At 38.4% G+C, this 21,540-nt stretch overlaps 1 protein-coding gene across 3 annotated transcripts in view; it reads right to left on the bottom strand.

Annotated features, from left to right (window-relative positions):
* Nucleotides 1–20,990, bottom strand: part of SOS1 (SOS Ras/Rac guanine nucleotide exchange factor 1) — a 171,837-nt gene extending 150,847 nt beyond the window's left edge. For 2 of the 3 annotated variants that reach the window (XM_004436726.3, XM_014792346.2), the window contains exon 1: nucleotides 20,772–20,989. In XM_004436726.3, coding sequence (XP_004436783.1) covers nucleotides 20,772–20,858 — 87 coding nt within the window. In that variant the 5' untranslated portion in view covers nucleotides 20,859–20,989. Of the gene's footprint in view, nucleotides 1–20,771 lie in introns of all 3 variants that reach the window. The other variant, XM_087436858.1, reaches the window with a different exon arrangement.
* Nucleotides 20,991–21,540: the final 550 nt, after the last annotated feature.

Raw genomic sequence — 21,540 nt, 5'->3', positions numbered from 1 at the left:
CTGTATGTGGGACGTGGCCTCAGCATGGCCGGAGAAGCGGTGCATCGGTGCACGCCCGGGATCCGAACCCGGGCCACCAGCAGCGGAGCGCGTGCACTTAACCGCTAAGCCACGGGGCCGGCCCTGCCCAATTAATTTTTGACAAAAATACAAAAGTAATTTAATGGAAGAAAGACTGCCTTTCCAACAAATGGTGCTGGAGCAACTAGACACCCATAGGCAAAAAAATGAACTTCAACTTGATTCTCACATCTTATGCAAAAGTAACTCACAACATATCATGAATTTAAACATAAAAAGTAAAACTATAAAGCTTTTAGGAAAAAAATAAAGAACAAAGGTTTCAGGATCCACTGATAGGCAACGAGTACTTACGCTTGACATCAATCCATAAAAGCAAAAGACTGATAAATTGGACTTCATCAAAATTTAAAACTTTTGGGGGCTGGCCCCATGGTGTAGTGGTTAAGTGTGCGTGCTAAACTGCAGGCGGCCCAGGTTCGGATCCCGGGCGGGCACCAACGCACCGCTTGTCGGGTCATGCTGTGGTGGTGTCCCACATAAAGCGGAGGAAGATTGGCACAGATGTTAGCTCAGGGCCAGTCTTCCTCAGCAAAAAAAGAGGAGGATTGGAATGGATGTTAGCTCAGGGCTGATCTCCCTCACAAAATTAAAAAAAAAAAAATTTTAACTTTTGTTCTGAGGACTCTGTTAAGTGGATGAAAAGACAAGCTAAGGAGCAAGACAATATATTTCCAAATCACATACCCAACAAAGAATCAGTATCAAGAATATATAAAGAACTCTCAAAACACAACAGTAAAAGAGCAAATAATCCAATCATAAAATGGGTAGGAGACACGAAGAAACATTTCACACATATGGGATATGACATATAGAGAATTTTCAATACAGCAGTGTTTACAATATGAAAAGACAGAAAATGAGCTCAATGTTTCTCAATAGGAGACTAGTTAAGTCAATTACAGTACAACAATAAACAACAGCATGCTGCAATAGAAAAGAATGAGGGTGGTCTTAACTGTTGCATTCTCCAAAATATATTGAAAAGGGGGAGAGGAGGAAACAAGGGGGCAAAACAGAACGTACCAAAAAAGAAAAAAGAAAATCAACAAGAAAAAATACACACATATATAGATAAGCAAATTTCAAAGATATATGAAAAATCATATGGAAAATATATATCATGGAAAAATCTCTACACAAGAAACTTGTAAAATGGTTGTCCCTGGGTAGAATGCAAGAAGAGCACAGGAGAAGAGTAGGACGGAAGATTTTCATTGTATAATCTTCTGAGCTCTGAATTTTGTGAATGTGTTATCTAAATTAAAATAGAATAAAATAATTCTTATAAAGTGTTAAAGTCTTTAATTAAAAAAAATAGGATGCTTTTTATATGTGCCATCATTCAATATTGAAAAGTTTATTAACTGAATCAAAAAAATTAAATACTAAAAACATTTGAAAAAAATACCATAATAAGACTGCAATGACTTTATAAATATAATTTTATTTTCAAGAATGTGCTATTATGGATTATTAAAAGTTGATCAGCTTAACATCAAACATGTAAGTGTAATAATGTAAAGTAGCAACACAATTAAGAACACTTCACTACACAATATGAAACAAAGATGTTACATAAATTTGATATTGTCAAAATGCTTATTTTAAGGTAGAAAAGACATATCTAAGAAAAAAGAAAAGGAAATTTTCTTTTCAAAATCATTTCAAACTTATAAACTGATTGCTACTCCTAAAGACTAGTATTTGTTTGATTCTGAGAACATATTTTCTTATAGAAATAATGTTATATAAATGGAGATTAAATCCTCAGTATCTCAGAAAAATATAATGAAATTATATAATCATAGCTCTAAGGTAGCAATTCTAGAAGCTGAGATTCTAGAATTCTGAATTCTAGAAGCTGAGAGCAGTAAATTCTGTGGTTAAAAAAACGATAGTAAGAGCATTTATTCCCCTTACCAATATCTAGGTGGCCTCAGTTAAAATTTCCAACTAAGTAAATGTCATCTTTGATACCAATGTTTCATCTTCCTCTTTAAATCTCTCTGGTCATGCTGTCCTAAATGCCCCAATGCAGTACCCCCACAACACTCCTTAATAAATATCTCTTGAATTTAATTAGATTCTCCAATGGGATCAGGGTAACAGGGGTTCTGAAAGCACCTTCTGCTTGTTAAGGTAAAAACGACTAGTTATCTAAGAATTTTCAAAACCAAATACTAAGATACAATTAATTTAAACCAAATACAAATTATTTTCTTGTGAAAAGTAAAGATCTTTACCTATCTTTATAGCACAATGGGCAAATCTCAGGACACAGATCTGAATTTTACTGTAATTATTAGTGCTATGTCCCATTGGCAATTTTCACAAAACGTTACAGGAGTGCCCCAGTACACAGCCAATCTGTAAAGACTGGGAGATGTTTCTGCTGTTGTTTGGTTGGTTGGTTTTGTAGCTCCTGAAACTCAAAGAAATCTCTGTCAAAACACTAGCAGAACACAAGCTAAGGAACAGAAACTTCAGTAACTACACATGCCAAGGAATACAGTCTTTGGGAAAAAAATAGCTTGGGAAAGTCACTAAACAAACATACTAATACAGCCTTCAACAATAAAAAATAAAAAAATAAATAAAAAACCCCCAAGCCCTGGAGAAAGGGAAGAATCTGAATTCAAGAGTTACAACATTATAATATTCAAATGTTCAGTTAAAAAAAATTACAAAGCACACCAAAAAACAGGCAAGTATGGCCCATTCAAAGGAACAAAATTAATTAACAGAAACTGTTCCTCAGGAAGTCCAGACATCAGACTAACTAGACAAAAACTTTGAAATTGACTCAAATACGCTCAAAGAGCTTAAAAAAAAAGTGAACAGAGCCTAAGGGAGCTTAAAAAAAAAGTGAACAGAGCCTAAGGGACCTGTGGGATAACATCAAACAAACCAAAACATGCATTATGGGAGTCTCAGAAGGAGAAGAAAGAAAGGGACAAAAATAATATTTGAAGAAACAATGGCTGAAAATGCCCCAAATTTGACGAAATACATGAAACTACAAATCCAAAAAGCTCAATAAAATCAAAATAGGATAAATTTCAAGAGACTCACACCAAGACAATTATAATCAAACTGTCCAAATAGAGAATCTTAAAAGCAGTGAGAGAATCAAATCTTTACAAGAGATCCTCAGTAAGATTAGCAGCTCATTTCTCATAAGAAACCATGGAGGCCAGAACACAGTAGGATGGCATATTTAAGTGCTGAAAGAAAAAAACTGTCAACCAAGAATTCTATATCTGGCAAAACTGTCCTTCAAAATGAGGTACAAATTAAGATGGTCTCAGATAAACAAAAGCTGAGGGAGTTTACTACCATTAGACCTGCCCTACGGGAAATGCTAAAGCTTACTCCTTCAGGTTGAAATGAAAGGACACTAAACAGCAACTCAAAGCCATGTGAAGAAATAAAGGTCTCCAGTAAAGGTAAATACATTGGAAAAAAAAAACCTAGCATTATTGTATATTTGGTTTGTAACTCCATTTTGTATTTCCTAAATGATTTAAAAGACAGGTGCATAAAAATTAATTACAAATCCATGTTATTGGACACACAATGTATAAAGACGTAATTTATGATGACAAGCAGATAAAACGGGGAAGACTGAGCTGTACAGGAGCGGAGCTTTTGTATGCTATTGAAGTTAAGTTGTTTTCAATTCAAACTAGATTGTTTTAAGTTTAGGACATTAAATGTAATCCCAATGCTAACAACAAAGCAAGTATCAAAAAAATACACATAAAAGGAAATGAGAAGGGAATCAAAATGGTTCACTACAATAAACCAAATAGAAAAAAAAAAAAGAAAGAGGTATGTAATGTAGGAAATGAGTGATAAAAAAGGTATAAAATGTACAGGAAAAAAATAGCAAAATGTCAGAAGTCCTTTTTCATCAGTCATTGCTTTAAATTTCATTGGATTAAACTCTCAATCAAAAACAGAGATTAGCAGGATGGATTAAAAAATATGATCCAACTATAAGAGATTCACTTTAAACTCAAAAATACAAATGGATTCAAAGTGAACACATGGAAAATGATACTCCATACAAACAGTAAGCAAAAGAGAGCTAGAATGGCTATTCTAATATCAGGCAAAACAGGCTTTATGTCAAAAACTGTTACAAGAGACAAAAAAGGACATTGTATGTTGATAAAAGGGTCAATTCATCAAAAAGATAAAACAATTATAAACATATATGTGCAAACAACAGAGACCCAAAATACGTAAAGCAAATATTGACCAAATTGAAGGGAGAAATAAAATAGTTCTACGCTAGTTGTTAGTTCCGTAAACCAATTTCAATAATGGGTAGAACACCTAGACAGAAAGTCAATAAGGAAATAGAGGACTGGAACACTATAAACCACCTAGGCCTAACAGACATATATAGAACACTTCACCCAATAACAATAGAATACACGTTCTTCTCAGCTGCACATGGAACATTCTCCAGGATAAACCATATGTTAGACCACAAAACAGTCTCAATAAATTTAAAAAGAGAGAAATCACACAAAGTATCTTTTCTGACCATGAAAGAATGAAGTTAGAAATCAGCAATAGCAGGAAAACTGGAAAATTCACAAGTATGTAGAAATAAACAACATATTCTTAAACATCCAATAGGACAAAGAAGAAATCACAAGGGACATTAGACAATATTTGGAGAAAACACAACATACCAAAACTTACAGCATACAGCAAAGGCAGTGCTCAGAGGGAAATTTATAACTATAAATGTCTATGTTAAAAGAGAAAAAAGACTTCAAATCAACAGCCTAACTTTACACATTGGGGTACTAAAAAAAGAAGAAGAAATTAAACTCAAAGCTAGGAAATAATAAAGACTAGAGATAATAAAGTAGAGAATAGAAAAAACAATAGAATCAATGAAACCAAAAGTTGCCTTTTTGAAAAAAATCAACAATATTGACAAACCTTTAATAAACTGCCTAGAAAAAGAGAGAGAAGATACACAAACTAAATCAAAAATGAAAGGGGGGGGGCCAGCCCCATGGCACAGTGGTTAAGTTCAATGCACTCCGCTTCGGCAGCCTGGGGTCACAGGTTCGGATCCCAGGTGCGGACCTACTCTACTCGTCAGCCAAGCTATGGTGGCAACCCACATATAAAACAGAGGAAGACTGGCACAGATGTTAGCTCAGGGCTAATCTTCTTCAAGCAAAAAAAGAGGAAATTTGGCAACAGATGTTAGCTCAGGGCAAATCTTCCTCAGGGGGAAAAAAAAAATGAAAGTGGTGACATTACTACTGACCTTACAGAAATAAAACAGATTATAAGAGAATACTATGCACTACTACACACCAACAAACTAGATAACCTAGAATAAATGGACAAATTCCTAGAAACACACAAATTACCTAAACTGATTTAAGAAGAAATTAAAAATCTCAACAGACATATAACAAGTAAATGACACTGAGTCAGTAATCAAGACCTTCCAACAGATAAGTCCAGAACCAGATGGTTGCACAGGTGAATTCTACCAAACATCTAAAGAATTAACACCAATCCTCTCAAACTCTTCCAATAAACAGAAGAGGAAGGAACACTTCCCAACTCTTCTGTGAAGCCACCATTACCCTGATACCAAAGGCAGATAAAGACATCACAAGAAAACTATGGACTAATATCTTTTACGAATATAGAGGCAAAAATTCTTAACAAAATACTAGTCAACTGAACCCAACAGCATATTAAAAGGATTATATACTTTGACCAAGGAGGATTTATCTCAATGATGCAAAAGTGGTTCAACATTACAAAAAAAAAAATCAATCAATGTAATACATTAATAGAAAGAAGGAAAAAACACACATGATGGCTCAATTAACTCAGAAAAGGCATTTGACAAAACCCAACATCCTTTCATGATAAAACACTCAGAAAACTAGGAATAGAAGGGAACTTCCTCAACATGACAAAGGGCATCTATGAAAAACCCACAGCTAACATCATACTTAACGGTGAAAAACTGAAAGCTTTCCCCCTAAGATCAGAAACGAGGATGCCCACTTCCCACTGCTATTCAACACTGTACTAGAAGTTCTAGCCAGAGAAATCAGAAAGAAAAAGAAAAACAAAAGGCATCCAAAATGGAAAGGAAGAAGTTAAACTACTACTATTTGCAGATGACATAATTATATATATAGAAAAATCCCAAAGAATCCACAAGGAAGTTATGAGAGCTAATAAACTAATTCAGTGAAGTTACAGAACAAAATCAATACTCAAAAAAGCAGTTGTGCTTCTATACACCTGCAATGACAATCTGAAAAGGAAATTAGGAATGTGATTCCATTTAGCAACTAAAAGAACAATAGCATCTAAAAAAATAAAATATCTAGGAATAGATTTAACCAAAGAGGTAAAAGACTTGTATCCTGAAAACTACAAAACATTGCTGAAGAAAATGAAAGAAAACCTAGGTAAATAGAAAGACATCCTGTGTTCATAGGTAGGAATATTTAATATTGTTAAGGTGTCAATACTACCTCAAAGAATCTGCAGATTCAATACAATCCCTACCAAAATTCCAATAGCCTTTTTTGCAGAAATGGAAATGCCAATCCTCAAATTCATATGGAATTGCAAAGGGCCTTGAATAACCAAAACAATCATGAAAAAGAAAACGAAGTTGGAGGTCTCACACTTCCCGATTTCAAAACTTACTACACAATGCTACAGTAATCAAAACGGTGCGGTGCTCCATGGAGACAGAGACCAGACCAATGGAATAGGATTGAAAGTCCAGAAATAAACCTATACATCTATTGTCAATTGATTTTTGACAAAGGTTTCAAGTCTATTCAATGGGGAAAGATCAGTATCTTCAACAAATGGTGCTGGAACAAATGGATTTCCACATGCAAAAGAATGAAGTTGGATCCCTACCTCACACCAAATAGAAAATTTAACCCAAAATAGATCAACAAACTAAATATAAGAGCTAAAATTGTAAACTTCTTAGAAGAAAACATAGGGGTAAATCTTCATGACCTCGGACTTGGCAATGGATTCTTAGATTTGACACCAAAAGCATGAACACTGAAAGAAAGAAGAGATAAATTAAACAATCAAAATTTAAAACCTCTGTGCAAAGGACATTATTAAGAAACAGAAAAGACAACTTTTTGATTGGGTTTGAATGGGAGAAAATATTTACAAATCATGTATCTTATAAGGGTCTAATATGAAGAATATAATGATCTCCTAAAATTCACCAACAAAAATACAAACAACCTAATTAAAAAATGGGCAATGGACTTGAATAGACATTTCTCCAAAGAAGATATACAAATGGCCAACAGGCACATGAAAAGATGCTCAACATCATTAGTTATTAGGGAAATACAAACCAAAAGCACAATGAGCTATCACTTCACACCAACTAGGACAGCAATTACAAAAAAAAAAACAGAAAATAACAAGTGTGGGTGAGACTGTGGAAAAACTGAAACCTTTTTGCATTGTTGGTAGGAATGTAAAATGGTGCAACTGCTGTGGAAAACAGTATGGCAGTTCCTCAAAAAGCTAAACATCGCATTACCAAAAAGCTCGGCAATTCCACTCCTAGGTATATACCCAAAAGAATTGAAAACAGGAACTCAAACAAATACTTGTATACATATATTCATTGTAGCACTATTCACAATAGCCAAAAGGTAAAAACAACCCAAGTGTCTATCAACAGATGAATGGATAAACAAAATGTGTGTGTCCACACACACAAATAGAATATTATTCAGCCTTAAAAAGGAATGAAATTCTGACACGTACTACAACATAAATGAACCTGAAAGAAATTATGCTAAGTGAAATAAGTCAGACACAAATGGACACATATTATATGATTCCACTTACATGAAATATCTAGAATAGGTAAATTCATAGAGTCAGAAAGTAGATGAGAGGATACCAGAGTTTGGGGGAGGGGGAAGTGGGGAGTTATTGCTTAATGTGTACAGAGTTTCTGCCTGGGATGATGAAAAAAGTTTTGGAAACAGATAGCAGTGATGGTTGCACAACACGGTTAATGTAGTTACTGTCACTGAATTATACACTTAAAAATGGTTAAAATGGTTTTATATTATATATATATAACCACAATTAAAAAATTAAGCGAAAAGTTATTAAACATATGTACAGAAGTCAGAATCCACTAAAATCCTTAAACAAAACAGCTGTGAATGTAATTATCAGTAAGTGCATTCCATTACAAATTATTGGGCCACAGATAGAAATCAATTTACTCACAAATGGTTTGGATTATAAGTAAACAGAAAATGGAACTTGTCTATACAGAGAGGAAAATTTTTGTTTCTGGAATTAGAAAAGAATAACTGTAATTTAAGTTAGCTTATTACAAAAAGTTTCTGTTAATTAAAAACTCAACTTTTTTTTAATCTCAAGATTTGTTTTATTATTTGATTTATTTTTAACCCTGAACCAAACTACTTTCTTTATACTAGGATTGATCACATTTGCAATTGGGATGCTTTAACACATGTGGGCAAATTATAGATTTTTTTTATCACCAGATGTAAGTTTCATAAAAGCTACAATTATGTTTTATTTTTTTAATTGTATATCCATAATGCTTGCCATACAATAAGTACTCAACAAATTTAGTGAATAAAACCAAACCAGTCGAAATCAGCAAGAAAGCAGTATTAAACAAACCCTTTTAAAGAAGGGTTTGGTTTAAAGAAAACCAAAATTTATCTTCCTGTTACAGTTTAAAAATACCTATGTTTAAAATAATATGAGTAACTCAGGCTCCATAAAACCAAAACTTTAAATTACTCCTTTTCTTTACTGTATAGCCCCATCCTCAACTCCAAAGGGAGGTTACCAGAATTTGACTTTATGAGGAATTTCTTTTACTGATTTGTGTTTGTCTGCCTCTGAGGTAGCCCAGCCTGGAAAGAAAAGCCAACAAGCAGTCATCTTCCTGGCTGGATGGCTGAACTACTCAAGGTACTGTTAAATTGCCTGAAGTATTCCTGCTTCACTAGTTTATAGAGTAATAATATGAGTATCATTTGCATTGTTTTCTTTTGTCTTTACTGTTTTGTGGTTTTGTACATGAAGTTTTAATTATGAAACAAACTTGAATATGAAATGCAACTTTATTTAACAACTACTAAAGCAAACTGTGTACTATTAATATAAATGATAATTAAGTTCTGACTTTTAGAACTCACCCTAAGATATCTTTTTTTTAAAGCTTAAGGAACTTAAGGGTAACTAACTACCCACTTTAATTTAAGTGGGGGAAGACTGTAATTCAATTACCCCAAATCAGGCAATTTACAGCCACTGAGATGACCCTGGCTGGCTATGAGAATGAGCCTCTCAGATCTCTAACTATAGGGAACATTAATTGACTGAGGGCCTCAGCTGCTGCACTCTGAAATCCATCACTGTGTTTGTGAAGAGGCCGTGCTTCTCACTGGCTACTCCCACGGCAGGCATACGAAGGCAGGCCTATTCCTGGGAGACGGGTAATTCTTGTGATAGGCAACTTTCACTCAAGGACTTCCTGAGGCCTCAGTGAACTTTCCTCAGAACTGCACTGCATTAAGATACTTTCACCCAAAGTTCCTTCCTTCCTTACCTTTCTCCTTCACTTGGAGTCAGACTTGCATCACAGTCTGATGCCTCTCCCTGCCTCCTTCCTCATTTTCCCTCACAAGCACTTCTAATAAATGTCTTGCATGCTTAATCTCATCTTGGTATCTGCTTCTCCCTGAAGCAATACACACTTTCTATAAATCTAGCCATGTTAAATGAACTATTTCTAACATATAGTATTTGCTTCCCTATTTGCTCAAACAGAATACACTGAACATGACAATTCCAATGACTTTTGACTGGTGAAGACCCCAACTAAGACCCAGCTAACTCAGTAGTATATTCTTGAGGGAACAGACTCAGAACCACATGCAATTCAACAAATATGTACTGAGCACCTGCTATACATGAGAAATATGCTAAGCATTATAGGGCATACAAAGGTGAGTAGGACCCTATTCTTGCCCTCAAGTAATTCCCAATACATACAGAGGAGAAGAGAAGCCACAGATACAAACATTAAAGGGCAGGATTTCACTAAGTGCTAAAACTGAGGCATAAAGTACTAAGGAAATTAAGAGATTCACTCTACTTAGGAGATGCATCTGTAGTAGAGAGGCTTTTAGAGGCGATGGCATTTGAAATGTACTTTGAAAGACATTATCAGAGCCCTCAGGTTGTACCTGCCTGTAATTACCGAGGACAGGCCAACAAAGACGCCTTCCATGCTTGCCATGCTTGGCTACCCCCAAAGTGTAAATCCCTCCTATCACAATTCTCTCACACCCTCTCATTCCCATTCCCAGAGTACTGACGGTTTCTTAGTTCCCCTCCAAACGTGCTCCTCTCCCAGTATTCCTTCTTTCATCACCATCATCACTTAGACCCCTAACCCAGAAACCTGAGAATCAGCTTTGACTCCTCTCACTACCCTGAAATTCTATCACCAAACTACCTCTAAATCTCTCTAAAATCTGTCCACTTTTTTCTATCCCTGCAGCTAATGCCCTAGTCAAGACTACCTCATCCCTTCCATGAACTGCTGTAAAAGTCTCCTAACTGGCCTTCTTGCCTACAGTTCTGCTGTCACTTAATCCATACTCCACAGAGCAGACAATGATCCTTCAAAATTCATATCTAATTGTCAATACCCTGCTTAAAACCCTTCAGTGGTTCTCCACTGCTCACAAGATAAAAGGCAATAATTTGACTCACAAGATCTGGCCCCACACTCTGGACTCCAGTTACTGAGAACTCCTAAGATGCTGAGCTCCTCTTGGGCTCCAAGCAACCACAAATCCTTGGAACACACTTCCTCCTCATCTTCACCTGGCTAACTCCCACTTTCATTTAAAATGTCACTTCCATCACTCCCAAATAATAACACACAAGGATAGTCTCCTAGCTTCCCACTGCCACCCCAAGACCATTACTTCTCAGCCTTTTCCTTTACGGTCTATGCTATCTTTCCATTAACTACCGCCTTTAAAATTCCTACTTTTTTAATGCAGCAGAACCCTTTTTCAAATGAAATCCTGTGCAGAGCGCCAATATGTAAAAGGGCTGAGCTTCTCAGCTTAAAGCAAGGGATTTCAAAACCCTCTTCATTCAGCTTCCTTCTCTCCTTCCTAAAGCACTTATTCCTAAAATCTAACTGTGTAGGACAATTAGACCACTGTACTTGTGTTATACTGCCTACTCAAAGGAATCAACACAGTATAGTTGAAAGAGCTGTCTTTGAAGCTACACAGACTTAGGTTCAAATCTTGATTCTACTTCTTATTAGTTATAAGATCTTGAGCAATTTGCCTCTCTGAGGATCCATTTCCTCAGCCGTAAAACTCAGCTATAAAAATTACCACCTTGAACAGTCAATGGGTGGAACAGAGATAAGTATGTAAAGTCTCTAGCATAGTGTTTAGAATACTGGCACATAGCAGGAACTCAATAAAATACTAACTGCTATGGTTTATCCAGGAAACGTAAGGTTTTAACATTCAAAAATCAATCAATGTTAGCTTAAATATTCCATTGTGAGTAAGAAATGGAGTTTTGGAATAAGGTATAACCAATAAATGTCTCCGAGTAGCTTTGGGGGTTTAAAAGCAGTATTCAGTGATACACCAAATAAATCTTTCTTGTTAAAAATGTGACATTAGGCAATTGGAGCAAACGTTTTAATTTTCTGCAGTATGTATTTGTAAAATTCTCTTATAGACCAGAAATTTTGAATATTCCAACTTTAAGGAAGTACAAGTTTTTATTATTACTATATTATTATTAATAAGAAAAGATTTTGTAACCATCAAATATATAAAAGCCAGATCTGGTTATAGTGTGGATTTTCTATGACAATTTCTAAGAGTTTCTGCATCAGTAATTTAGTTTCACATCAAGACAAAAGCCACGTGTTTCTCTTGTACCTTCTAATTAAATGTAAAATTATACATCAAATAAACATATTATTAAGCCAGAAAAAAAATCAATGTAATTTACCATATTGACAAAAAAAGGAGAAAAACTTTATGATCATTTTAACAGACAGAAAAGTCATTTGAAAAAATTCAATACCCATTTATGATTTTTAAAAACCTCAAAACTCTCAGAAAACTAAAAATGGAGAGGGAAATCCTCAATCTGATAAAAGACATCAGTGAAAACTAACAGCTAACATCACACTTAATGATGAATTAAGATATGCTTTCCCCTTAAGAATGGAAACAAGACAAGCATGACCACTCTCACTACTTTGATTCAACATTGTAATGGAAGTCCTAGCCAGTAAAATAAGGTAAGAAAAAGAAATAAAGAAATAAAAATCAGATTGTCTCTATTTGCAGATGACATAATTACATAGAAAATTCAATAGAATCTACAAAACAACTACCAGCAAGGTAAAAGGATATAAAATCAATATAGAAAAATGAGCTGTATGCTTATAATACTTGCAGCAAACAACTGAAAAATAAAATTTTAAAACAATTTACAATACTATCAAAAAACAAAGTATTTAAGATTAAACTTAATCAAAGACATGTAAGATTCCTACACTGAAGACTACAAAACATTGCTGCAAGAAATTAAAAAGTCTAAATTTATAAATCAAGAGATATACCATGTTCATGGATCCAAAGAATTAATATTATTAAGCTGTCAATTCACCCTAGTGATCTATATATTCAATGCAATCACAATCAAAATCTCATCAGAATTTTTTTGGTAGAAATTGACAGGCTGGTTCAAAATTCATATTGAAATGCAAAATCCGGAAACACTACAACAATATTTTAAAAGAAGAACAAAATTAGAAGATTTACACTACCTAACTTCAAAACTTACTACAAATCTACAGTAATTAATAGTGTGGTATTGGTGTAAAGATAAATAAAACAATGGAATAGAATAGAAAGCCTAGAAATATACATATAATATATATTTATTATGTATATAACATATTTAAATATGTATATTTACATAAATATATACAATATATATTCATTTAGTTTGCACAAAAACATCAACACAATCCAACAGGGAAAGAAAAGTCTCTTCAACAAACAGTTCTGAAATAACTACATATCAGCATAAAAAATGAATCTCAATTCCTACCTTATATCATACACAACAATTAATTTGAAATGGACCATAAATTATGTAAAAGCTAAAATTATAAATCTTTTAGAAAACAGCATTAGGAGAATATCTTCATGGCTTGGTGGCAGGCAAGGGGTTCTTGGACACAGACAGCAATAACCTTAAAAGAAAAAAAAACTGATAAATTTAACTCCATCAGTATTAAAAACTTCTGTCCATCAAAAAAACACCATTAGGAAAATGAATAGATAAGCCACAGGCTAGAAGAAAATATTTATGCAGACAGTGCCCAAAAGAAGATATACAGATGGCCAATAAGAACATGAAAAAGTGCTCAATATCATTGGACATCAGGATGATGCAAATTAAAACCACAATGGGATACCACCGCAATAACTAAAATTAAAGACTAATAAACCATGGGGCCGGCCTGGTGGTGCAAGCAGTTAAGCGCATGCGCTCTGCTGCAGCAGCCCAGGGTTCACTGGTTCGAATCCTGGGCACGCACCGACGCACTGCTTGGCAAGCCATGCTGTGGCGGCGTCCCATATAAAGTGGAGGAAGATGGGCATCGATGTTAGCCCAGGGCCAGTCTTCCTCAGCAAAAAAGAGGAGGATTGGCAGATGTTAGCTCAGGGCTGATCCTCCTCACAAAAAAAAAAAAAAAAAGACTAATAAACCAAACATTGGCAAGGATGTGGAGCAACTGGAACTCTCATACATTGCTGGCGAGAATGTAAAATGGTACAACCACTTTGGGAAAAGGTCTAGCAGTTTCTAAATATTTATTTATTTATTTTGTGTGTGTGTGTGTGTGTGTGTGTGTGTGTGTGTGTGTGAGAGAGAGAGAGAGAGAGGAAGATCAGCCCCGAGCTAACATCCATGCCAATCCCCCTCTTTTTGCTGAGGAAGATTGGCCCTAAGCTAACATCCGTGCCCACCTTCCTCCACTTTATGTGGGATGCCGCCACAGCATGGCCTGACAAGCGGTATGTCGGTGCGCACCTGGGATCCGAACCCAGGCAGGCAGCAGCGGAGCGCGGGGCACTTAACCGCTAGGCCACAGGGCCGGCCCCAGGACTGAATTCTTGATAAACCAAACCTCAAAGCCTTACCAAAAATATACACTGTATGATTCTATTTATATGATGTTCTAGAACAGATAAGATTAATCTATGGTAGGATGATAAAAGATCAGGACACTGGTTGCTTTTGGGAAATAGGTGCAGGGACTGACTGAGAAGGCACATGAGGGAAATTTCAGGAGTGACAGTAATGTTCGGTATCTTTGTAGAGGCTTAGGTTGTATTCATTTGTCAAAACTCATTAAATGGTACGATTAACATTTGTGTATTCCACTGTACATAAGTTTTACCTACAAAAACAAAAAGAACCATAAACAAATACTGAACTCTAGTTAATGATATGCATGCTGAAGTGTTTAGGGGTAAAGTGTACTGATATCTGCAACTTACTTCGAAATGCATCAAACCATAAGATGGACTGGTGGATGGATGGAGGGATGGACAGGCACAGTAAAACATTAACTACAGAATCAGGGTGAGGAACATATGGGTGTTTACTGTACAATTCTTTCAACTTTTCTGTATATTTGAAACTTTTCATAATAAAATGTTGGGAAAAAACTTGATAAGACAAAAAAATTCTAAAATGAATTGCAAAGTTCTTTCCTATTCCATCTACAGCTGTAGTAAAAAATACACTATGGGGAGTGGGGAGCAGCTGCCACTTGTATTATTATTTGGTTAAAGCATCTTCACCACTGTTATTTCTGGACCTCCTTGCCACTGCAGTCTTCCTCTCCACTACAACACATACTATTCTTGTGGACTTCATCATCATCCATGTATGCAACCCATCATTCAATACACCAACTTCAGAGCTCCTAATTGTCTCTTCTCCTTCATCTCTGGAATCTTAAAACTCCAAAATATAATTATCATCATCTTTAATCATAATCCCCTATTTGCTCCCATTACCCTCCTCTTCCAATTCATCAAGACTTTTAATCCATGAAGCCCTCATTTATACCTCCATTACCTCTCATAGTTTTACTTCCTCTCTATCACCTGAAATATCCCTATCCTCTTAGTCTCTACTAAAACCACCTGCAACCAACTATCTTCTCCACCCATTTACCTGAACTGATGAGTGCTGCTGGAGGAAAATCTGACAACCACCAGACCGATGAATGCTACTCCAAATTTATGGTCTCCACACTCAGCACTGCTCAGCAATTCCTTTCTAATTCACTGGTTGGCTCCTTCTCCACACTTCACAGCAACAATTCCAAAACTTCATCACTCTTCTTAACTCCTTACTCATTTCTCTTTTCTCACTCTGTGTAAAAGGATCTTGGCTTTCATTTTATCATGAAAATAGAGGCTCCCTAACATGAACTCCCTGCTCCCCTAACCTACAAACCCATCTTGATCTCTCTCCCTCCCATCTTAGAAAAAACAAAGTCATCACCCCTGCCAGGGGCAGCATAACATAGTGTTTAAAAATGCAGACTCTGTAACCAAATTACCCTTTCCAAACCTCAGTTTTCTCTCTTCTAAAATGAAGGCAATAAGGCATAGTATCCTGTCAGAATCAGAGAACACATGAGGCACTTAAAATAGCACCTGGCAAATAGTTCAAGGCAAATCCCACTGCTTGTGTTCCTGAGCTCATCTCCTCCTTGTTCAGCAGCTTCACCAGCATTCTCTACCACTTCTTTCCCCAAAGGCTCCTAACATATACAATTTTCCATCACCCTCAAATGAAAAACAAAAGTGTCTTCCCCAACCTCGAATCCTCTTCTTGCCACAGCCGTATCTCTTTTCCCTTCATTTCCAAGCTTCTAGAAAAAATATTCTTAAAAAAAAAAAAGTCATCTGTCCTTGCTCTTTTTTCCCCATGCTCTTCAATCTTCTACCCACACTGAAACTGCATGGACATAAGTGACCCCTTAGCTGTCAAATCTAACACTTTTCAGACACTTGATTTGACTTTTCTGTAGCCTGACATGGTTAATGACTCTTTTCTTGCAAGTCCTTCCTTTCCCAGCTTCTCAGACACCAGGGTCTCATTCCTTCTACCTGATTCCTTCCTTCTTAATCTCCTTTACTCACTCCTTTCCCTCTGCTCTCCCCCACCCATGATATTGTCCATTATCTTCCCCTCGCTCTGATGCCAGCCCTATTTCAGTCTTACCTCTAATCATTTTCAGTGGGTGGCCTCACCTACTTTTTTTAACACCTTCATTGAGGTACAACTGACATAAAATAAATTGCGCATATCTGAGTTGTACAATCTGTTAAATTTTAATATGTATACCTTTGAAACTATCGGCACAATCAAAACAAATGCACGTGAAAACCTCCCCACTAAAACAACTACTGACCTGCTTTTTGTCACTACAGATCAGTCTGCTTTTTCTAGAATTTTATATAAATAGAATTATATAGTATATACTCTTTTTTTAGTCTGATTTCTTTCACTCAGCTTAATTATTTTGAGATTTGGCCATGTTGTTATGCATATCAATAGTTCATTCCTTTTTATTGCTGAGCAGTATTCCATTGTATGGCTATATCACAATTTGTTTATTCATTCGCCTGCTGATTGACATTTGGATTGTTTCCAATTTTTTGCTGAACAGAGCTGACACCAACATTCATGTGTAAGTCTTTGTATGGATATCAGATTCATCTATTCTTATGGCTTTACTTACACACCAAGAAGGCACAAATCTGCTTCACCAGATACCAACAACCAATTGCCAGCTTGACAAGTCTACCTGGATAACCTAAAAGGACTTTTAAATCAACATGTCCAAAATCTTATTATGCCACTCTCTCCATCCTAACAGCTTCTCCTCCTACATTCTCTATCCTGAAACCAGAAACAAGACTCTTCCTACTCTCTTACCACTTCCCCCAGTCATTTAGTGAGGTACTAGGTCCTGTCAATTCTGCCTTTTAAACATCTCTCAAATAAAATCCATTCCCACGTTTCCATCCTATCTAATGCACCCTTAATTCAAATGCATATCATCTCTTAGCTGGACTATTAAACTAGCCTTCTAACTTTTCTCCTTACCTAGAGTCTCATTCTTCTCCAATCCATTTTCTATTCTACGGCCAAAGTGAATTTTCTAAAATTCAAATTTGACATTACTCCCCTATTTAAAATTCCTCAGTGACTTCTATCCCCTCAAGATAAAATTCAAACTCCTTAGCTTAAAACACAAAAAATTCTCTATAATCCAGTTTCCTCTCCAAATTTGTCCTCTGCCACTTCCCATCTTGTTCTAACTTAGTCATTCCTGGATGATGTCATGTACCTTTTTGTCCTCAGTGCCGAGGGCAATACTTGGTTTGTGGTAGGCATGATATATTTGTGCAATAGATAAGATAGGACTTAGACTGACAGATGCAATGAGACATTCTGGGCATATTCAGGAAAAGTAGTAGTCCAGTCTGGCTGAAGCATAAAGAATATGAAAGATTATGGTAGGCAATCCAATCAGAAAAGCAGGATGAAGCCAATCACTGCTCACCATTGATTCCAAACTAAAGATTGTGAACTTCATCCTATGCCCTCAAAAGACATCAACGGTTCTGAACAAGAGTGTGACGTGTTCAGAAGTGTACTATAACTTCTGAAATTTGAAAAATTGATAAAGGAGAGGTGAGGGGCAGTGAACTCAGTTAAGAGGTTATCACAGCAGTCTGGGAAAGGGGACTCAGAGCAGTTGGAGTAGGAGGGAATAGATTAGAAGAACATGTCAAAGCGGACTAAATCTACAGGCTGTGCCTGGATGTGGGCCGTAATGCAAAAGAGAGAAGTCCAAGACGACTCCAAAGTTTTGAACCAGTCAAATAAAATAAAGCTATTAATCAAGAGGGGAAATTTTTAAACAGAAGATGGAGGGCAGGGAGGTGATGGTTTTAGTTGGGTATTCCCTCACCCATTCGTTCAAACTTAAGTGCCTACTAGGTGTCAGGCACTGTATCAACGCAGGGTAAAATATCATCCCTGTTCTCAAGGACCATTCAATCTAGTTGGGGAGGGGGGAGGACAAGTAAATAGGAACTTAAAAATCATTGTTAAGTACTAGGTTAGGGTGCTAAAAGAAAATTTAAAAAGATTATCCAACTCAGCCCCAAGGATTTGAGGAAAGATCTGAGGACGAGTGAGTCTAGAAGGGTGAGAAGTGTTAGACCAGGCTAAGGGCAATCCAGGTGAAGAGAAGAGCATGTCCAAAGAGCCTCAGGTAAGATAACACAAGTTGGGCACATCTGCAAATACTGCAGTAAGCCCAAAAGAAGAGTTCAAGATAGTAGATATCCACATGAAATGTCTAGCAGGCAGGTAAAAATGCAGGTTTTGAGCTACCAAGAGCACATCCAGATATGAAATATATTTTCAACCTTGTCTTAGGTGGCTTAGAATTATCATTAGTGGATATTTTAAATAAGAATTTGGAGAACCTTACGTATCAGCTAGATTCCACCTCCTCTCATCACTTTTACTGTTATACAAGGGTATCTCTGCTTAAAGTCAAAGCTGGGTTATGTAAATAAGCAGAGGACTGGTGGGGACTGTGGTAAATTGAAGAGATGTGCCATGTCTAAAGAGGACAGTCATTTCCTCAGCTCCAGCAGTTTACTGCCTTGCTTGAATGCAGGCCCAATGTGGAAAGATCCTCCTATTCTTCAAGAAAAGCTGAAAATTCAGATTTTATGTAATATCTCCCATTTTTAAATATCGGCAACTAATTACATTAAAAATAAAACAACACCATGCCAGCCAAACAAAATGCTTCTGTGGATAGATTTCAGCAAGGGCCATCTTGAATCTTGCTGCATTTATCAGTCTACGTGTGGCAGAGTTACATCTGGTCTGCCAACTCCTACAACGCTCTTTCCACTACTTCATAGGACCCTCAACTGATGGGTACGTTGGTGTTTACTCTGGGATAGGATATGCTTGCTTCTAAACAAAACAGCCCCAAACTGGTAGTGTTTTATGAGTTCTTTTGCATGTTTTCAACAATTTTTCTGTCTCCTCCCCACCGCGGCCCCACCTCGGTCAGGATACCTGCTTCCAGCATCAATGAGATCTCCTACTACCCTTCTATTACAAGCTAAGATGTCAAGTTTGCAGGTAAAGCAAAACTAAATAGTGTGAAAGCCTGACGGGATTACTAATGAATAAAGTATATACGGTATATGGCATCTCTTTGATTTTACTAGAAAACAATATCACAGAGACGTTTGTGACTAGTCAGACACCTGAGGAAAAAAGTAACTTATATCTGAAATATATGACCAGTTTCTGCTAACAAACCAAATATTTTCCTCTGTAAAATACCAAGAGGGAGACAGGGAGGACAGGACAAAATGGAAAGTAAAAGTTGCTGGCCTTTGAGAAATATCAGACACCATTTAAGACACAGTTTTCAAAAGTATAAATGTTTAGAACAAAAGGTACACCATAATCTCAACTCTCAGCAGAATATATTTTAACCAGATAACATGAAACATTGTTTGAGGAACAAAAAATTGGGATGTAGAAACACTATTAAACGAGTAAAGCAATCCTATATTTATAGAAAAGGTAAAAGGGAAACAAAAAATACTCTGGTTGTTTTCATGTTCATTCAAACACACAAGTTTCTGAATTAACTCACAATGTTGCTTTAGAAGCTTTTAAAATGTAGCAACATTTCCTAATTATACTAAAACATTTAAAAATACAGATCATAAGGTATTTAACTTGAGGTAACAATGTGGCAAACTTGAAGGAACACAGCCAGGTTGAAAATTCTAATCCACAAACCGAATGACAGCACCAAGATTCTCAGACTCTCAAAAAAAGAAAAGAAAGAAAATAGTGGCATGTGCACCCACCCCGGTTAATCGGAGGAGCGAGGGAATTCAGAGGAATGAAGAGCGATTACCGAGGGCGAGCAGAGCAGGCCATGTTCCTGCTGGCAGGCGAGCTCTGCAATTACTTAGAGCAAGCATTATGGCCAGAGCATTCTCGAGCCCACTAAAACGAGCAGACTGGACACCTAAAACGGAGGCTGACAGCAGCTCCGGGTAAGACCGAGAAGGCGGAAAAGTGGCCTGCTTTGACCTCCACTGAAATCTGAGGCTCCTCCAACTCTCGTCTCTGAAGCAGGAGCAGGACATTAACCTCTCAGGGGTTGATTATCCGGACAAACTCTCCCCGGCCTCCTGCGGCCTTCCCCCACACCGGGTGAACGTCAACCCCGGGAGGCAGCGCGTGCGGGGGAACCGCTCAGTGGGCGCCGTCCTTTCGCGGAGGCGGCGAGACCGAGAAGAAAGACGGCCCCGCGCGCGCCCCGCCTCCCCAGCCCTGCCCCGGCCCGGCCCGGCCCGGCGCCCTCGCAGGGGCTGCAGCGGGGAAGCGGGCTCCCGCGCGCTCCTCACCTTTTTCAACGCCGGCACCAGCAGCCCCCGCCACTTGGGCGCGTTCTCCTCGCTGAAAAACTCGTACGGCAGCTGCTGCGCCTGCATGGTGCCCCCGGGGCGCCTCTGGGCGGGGAGAGGGGCGGCGGCGGCCGGGCCGGGGAGCCGCGAGAGGGCGAGCTCGCAGCGCGGAACAGGGCCGCGGCCCCACTGGACGGCCCGGCCCCCTCGGGGCGCCGCGCGGCCGGGCTAGCCCTGGAGAGGGGGCTGCGGGGCGAGGCCCGCGCCCGGCCAGCCACCCGACACGGGCACCAGCCGCGGAGAGCGAACGCAGCCCGGAGGCGGCGGTGGCGGCATCCCGCACCACCGCCCCGGGGCCGGGCCCCCCCAACCCTCCCCGGCCCTCCGGCGCCGCCCCGGGCTGCCCTCCGCCGCGGCCGCCGCCCGCCCGGCTGCCGGGGTTGCGCGCTCGGGCCCGGCCTGGCCCCGCGGCGGAGCCCGCGGCTGGGGAAGAGCTTGTGGAGAGACGCTCCGGCCGCGGCGCACACTCCGCGCCGCGGGGACCCCGATGAGCGAGCGACCCCGGGCGCGGCGGGGCGGAGCTGGGGCCGGGGTCTGGCGGGGGAGGGGACAGGCCCGAGGTCGGTGCTGGGGAATCTGCCTGCCCCAAGGTGCCGCCGCCGACGCCGGTGTAGCGCTCGAGCTTCCTACTAGCGAACTGAACCTGCTCGCTACTGAGCATGCGCCGCCGGGCTGGGCCGGTTCGCTCCGGGTTTTCCGGCTCCCCGGC

Source organism: Ceratotherium simum, chromosome 11, assembly GCF_057802395.1.
Source record: "Ceratotherium simum simum isolate JZ-2026a chromosome 11, ASM5780239v1, whole genome shotgun sequence".
Lineage (NCBI taxonomy): Eukaryota > Metazoa > Chordata > Mammalia > Perissodactyla > Rhinocerotidae > Ceratotherium > Ceratotherium simum.
This window is presented reverse-complemented; position numbering and strand designations above follow the sequence as displayed.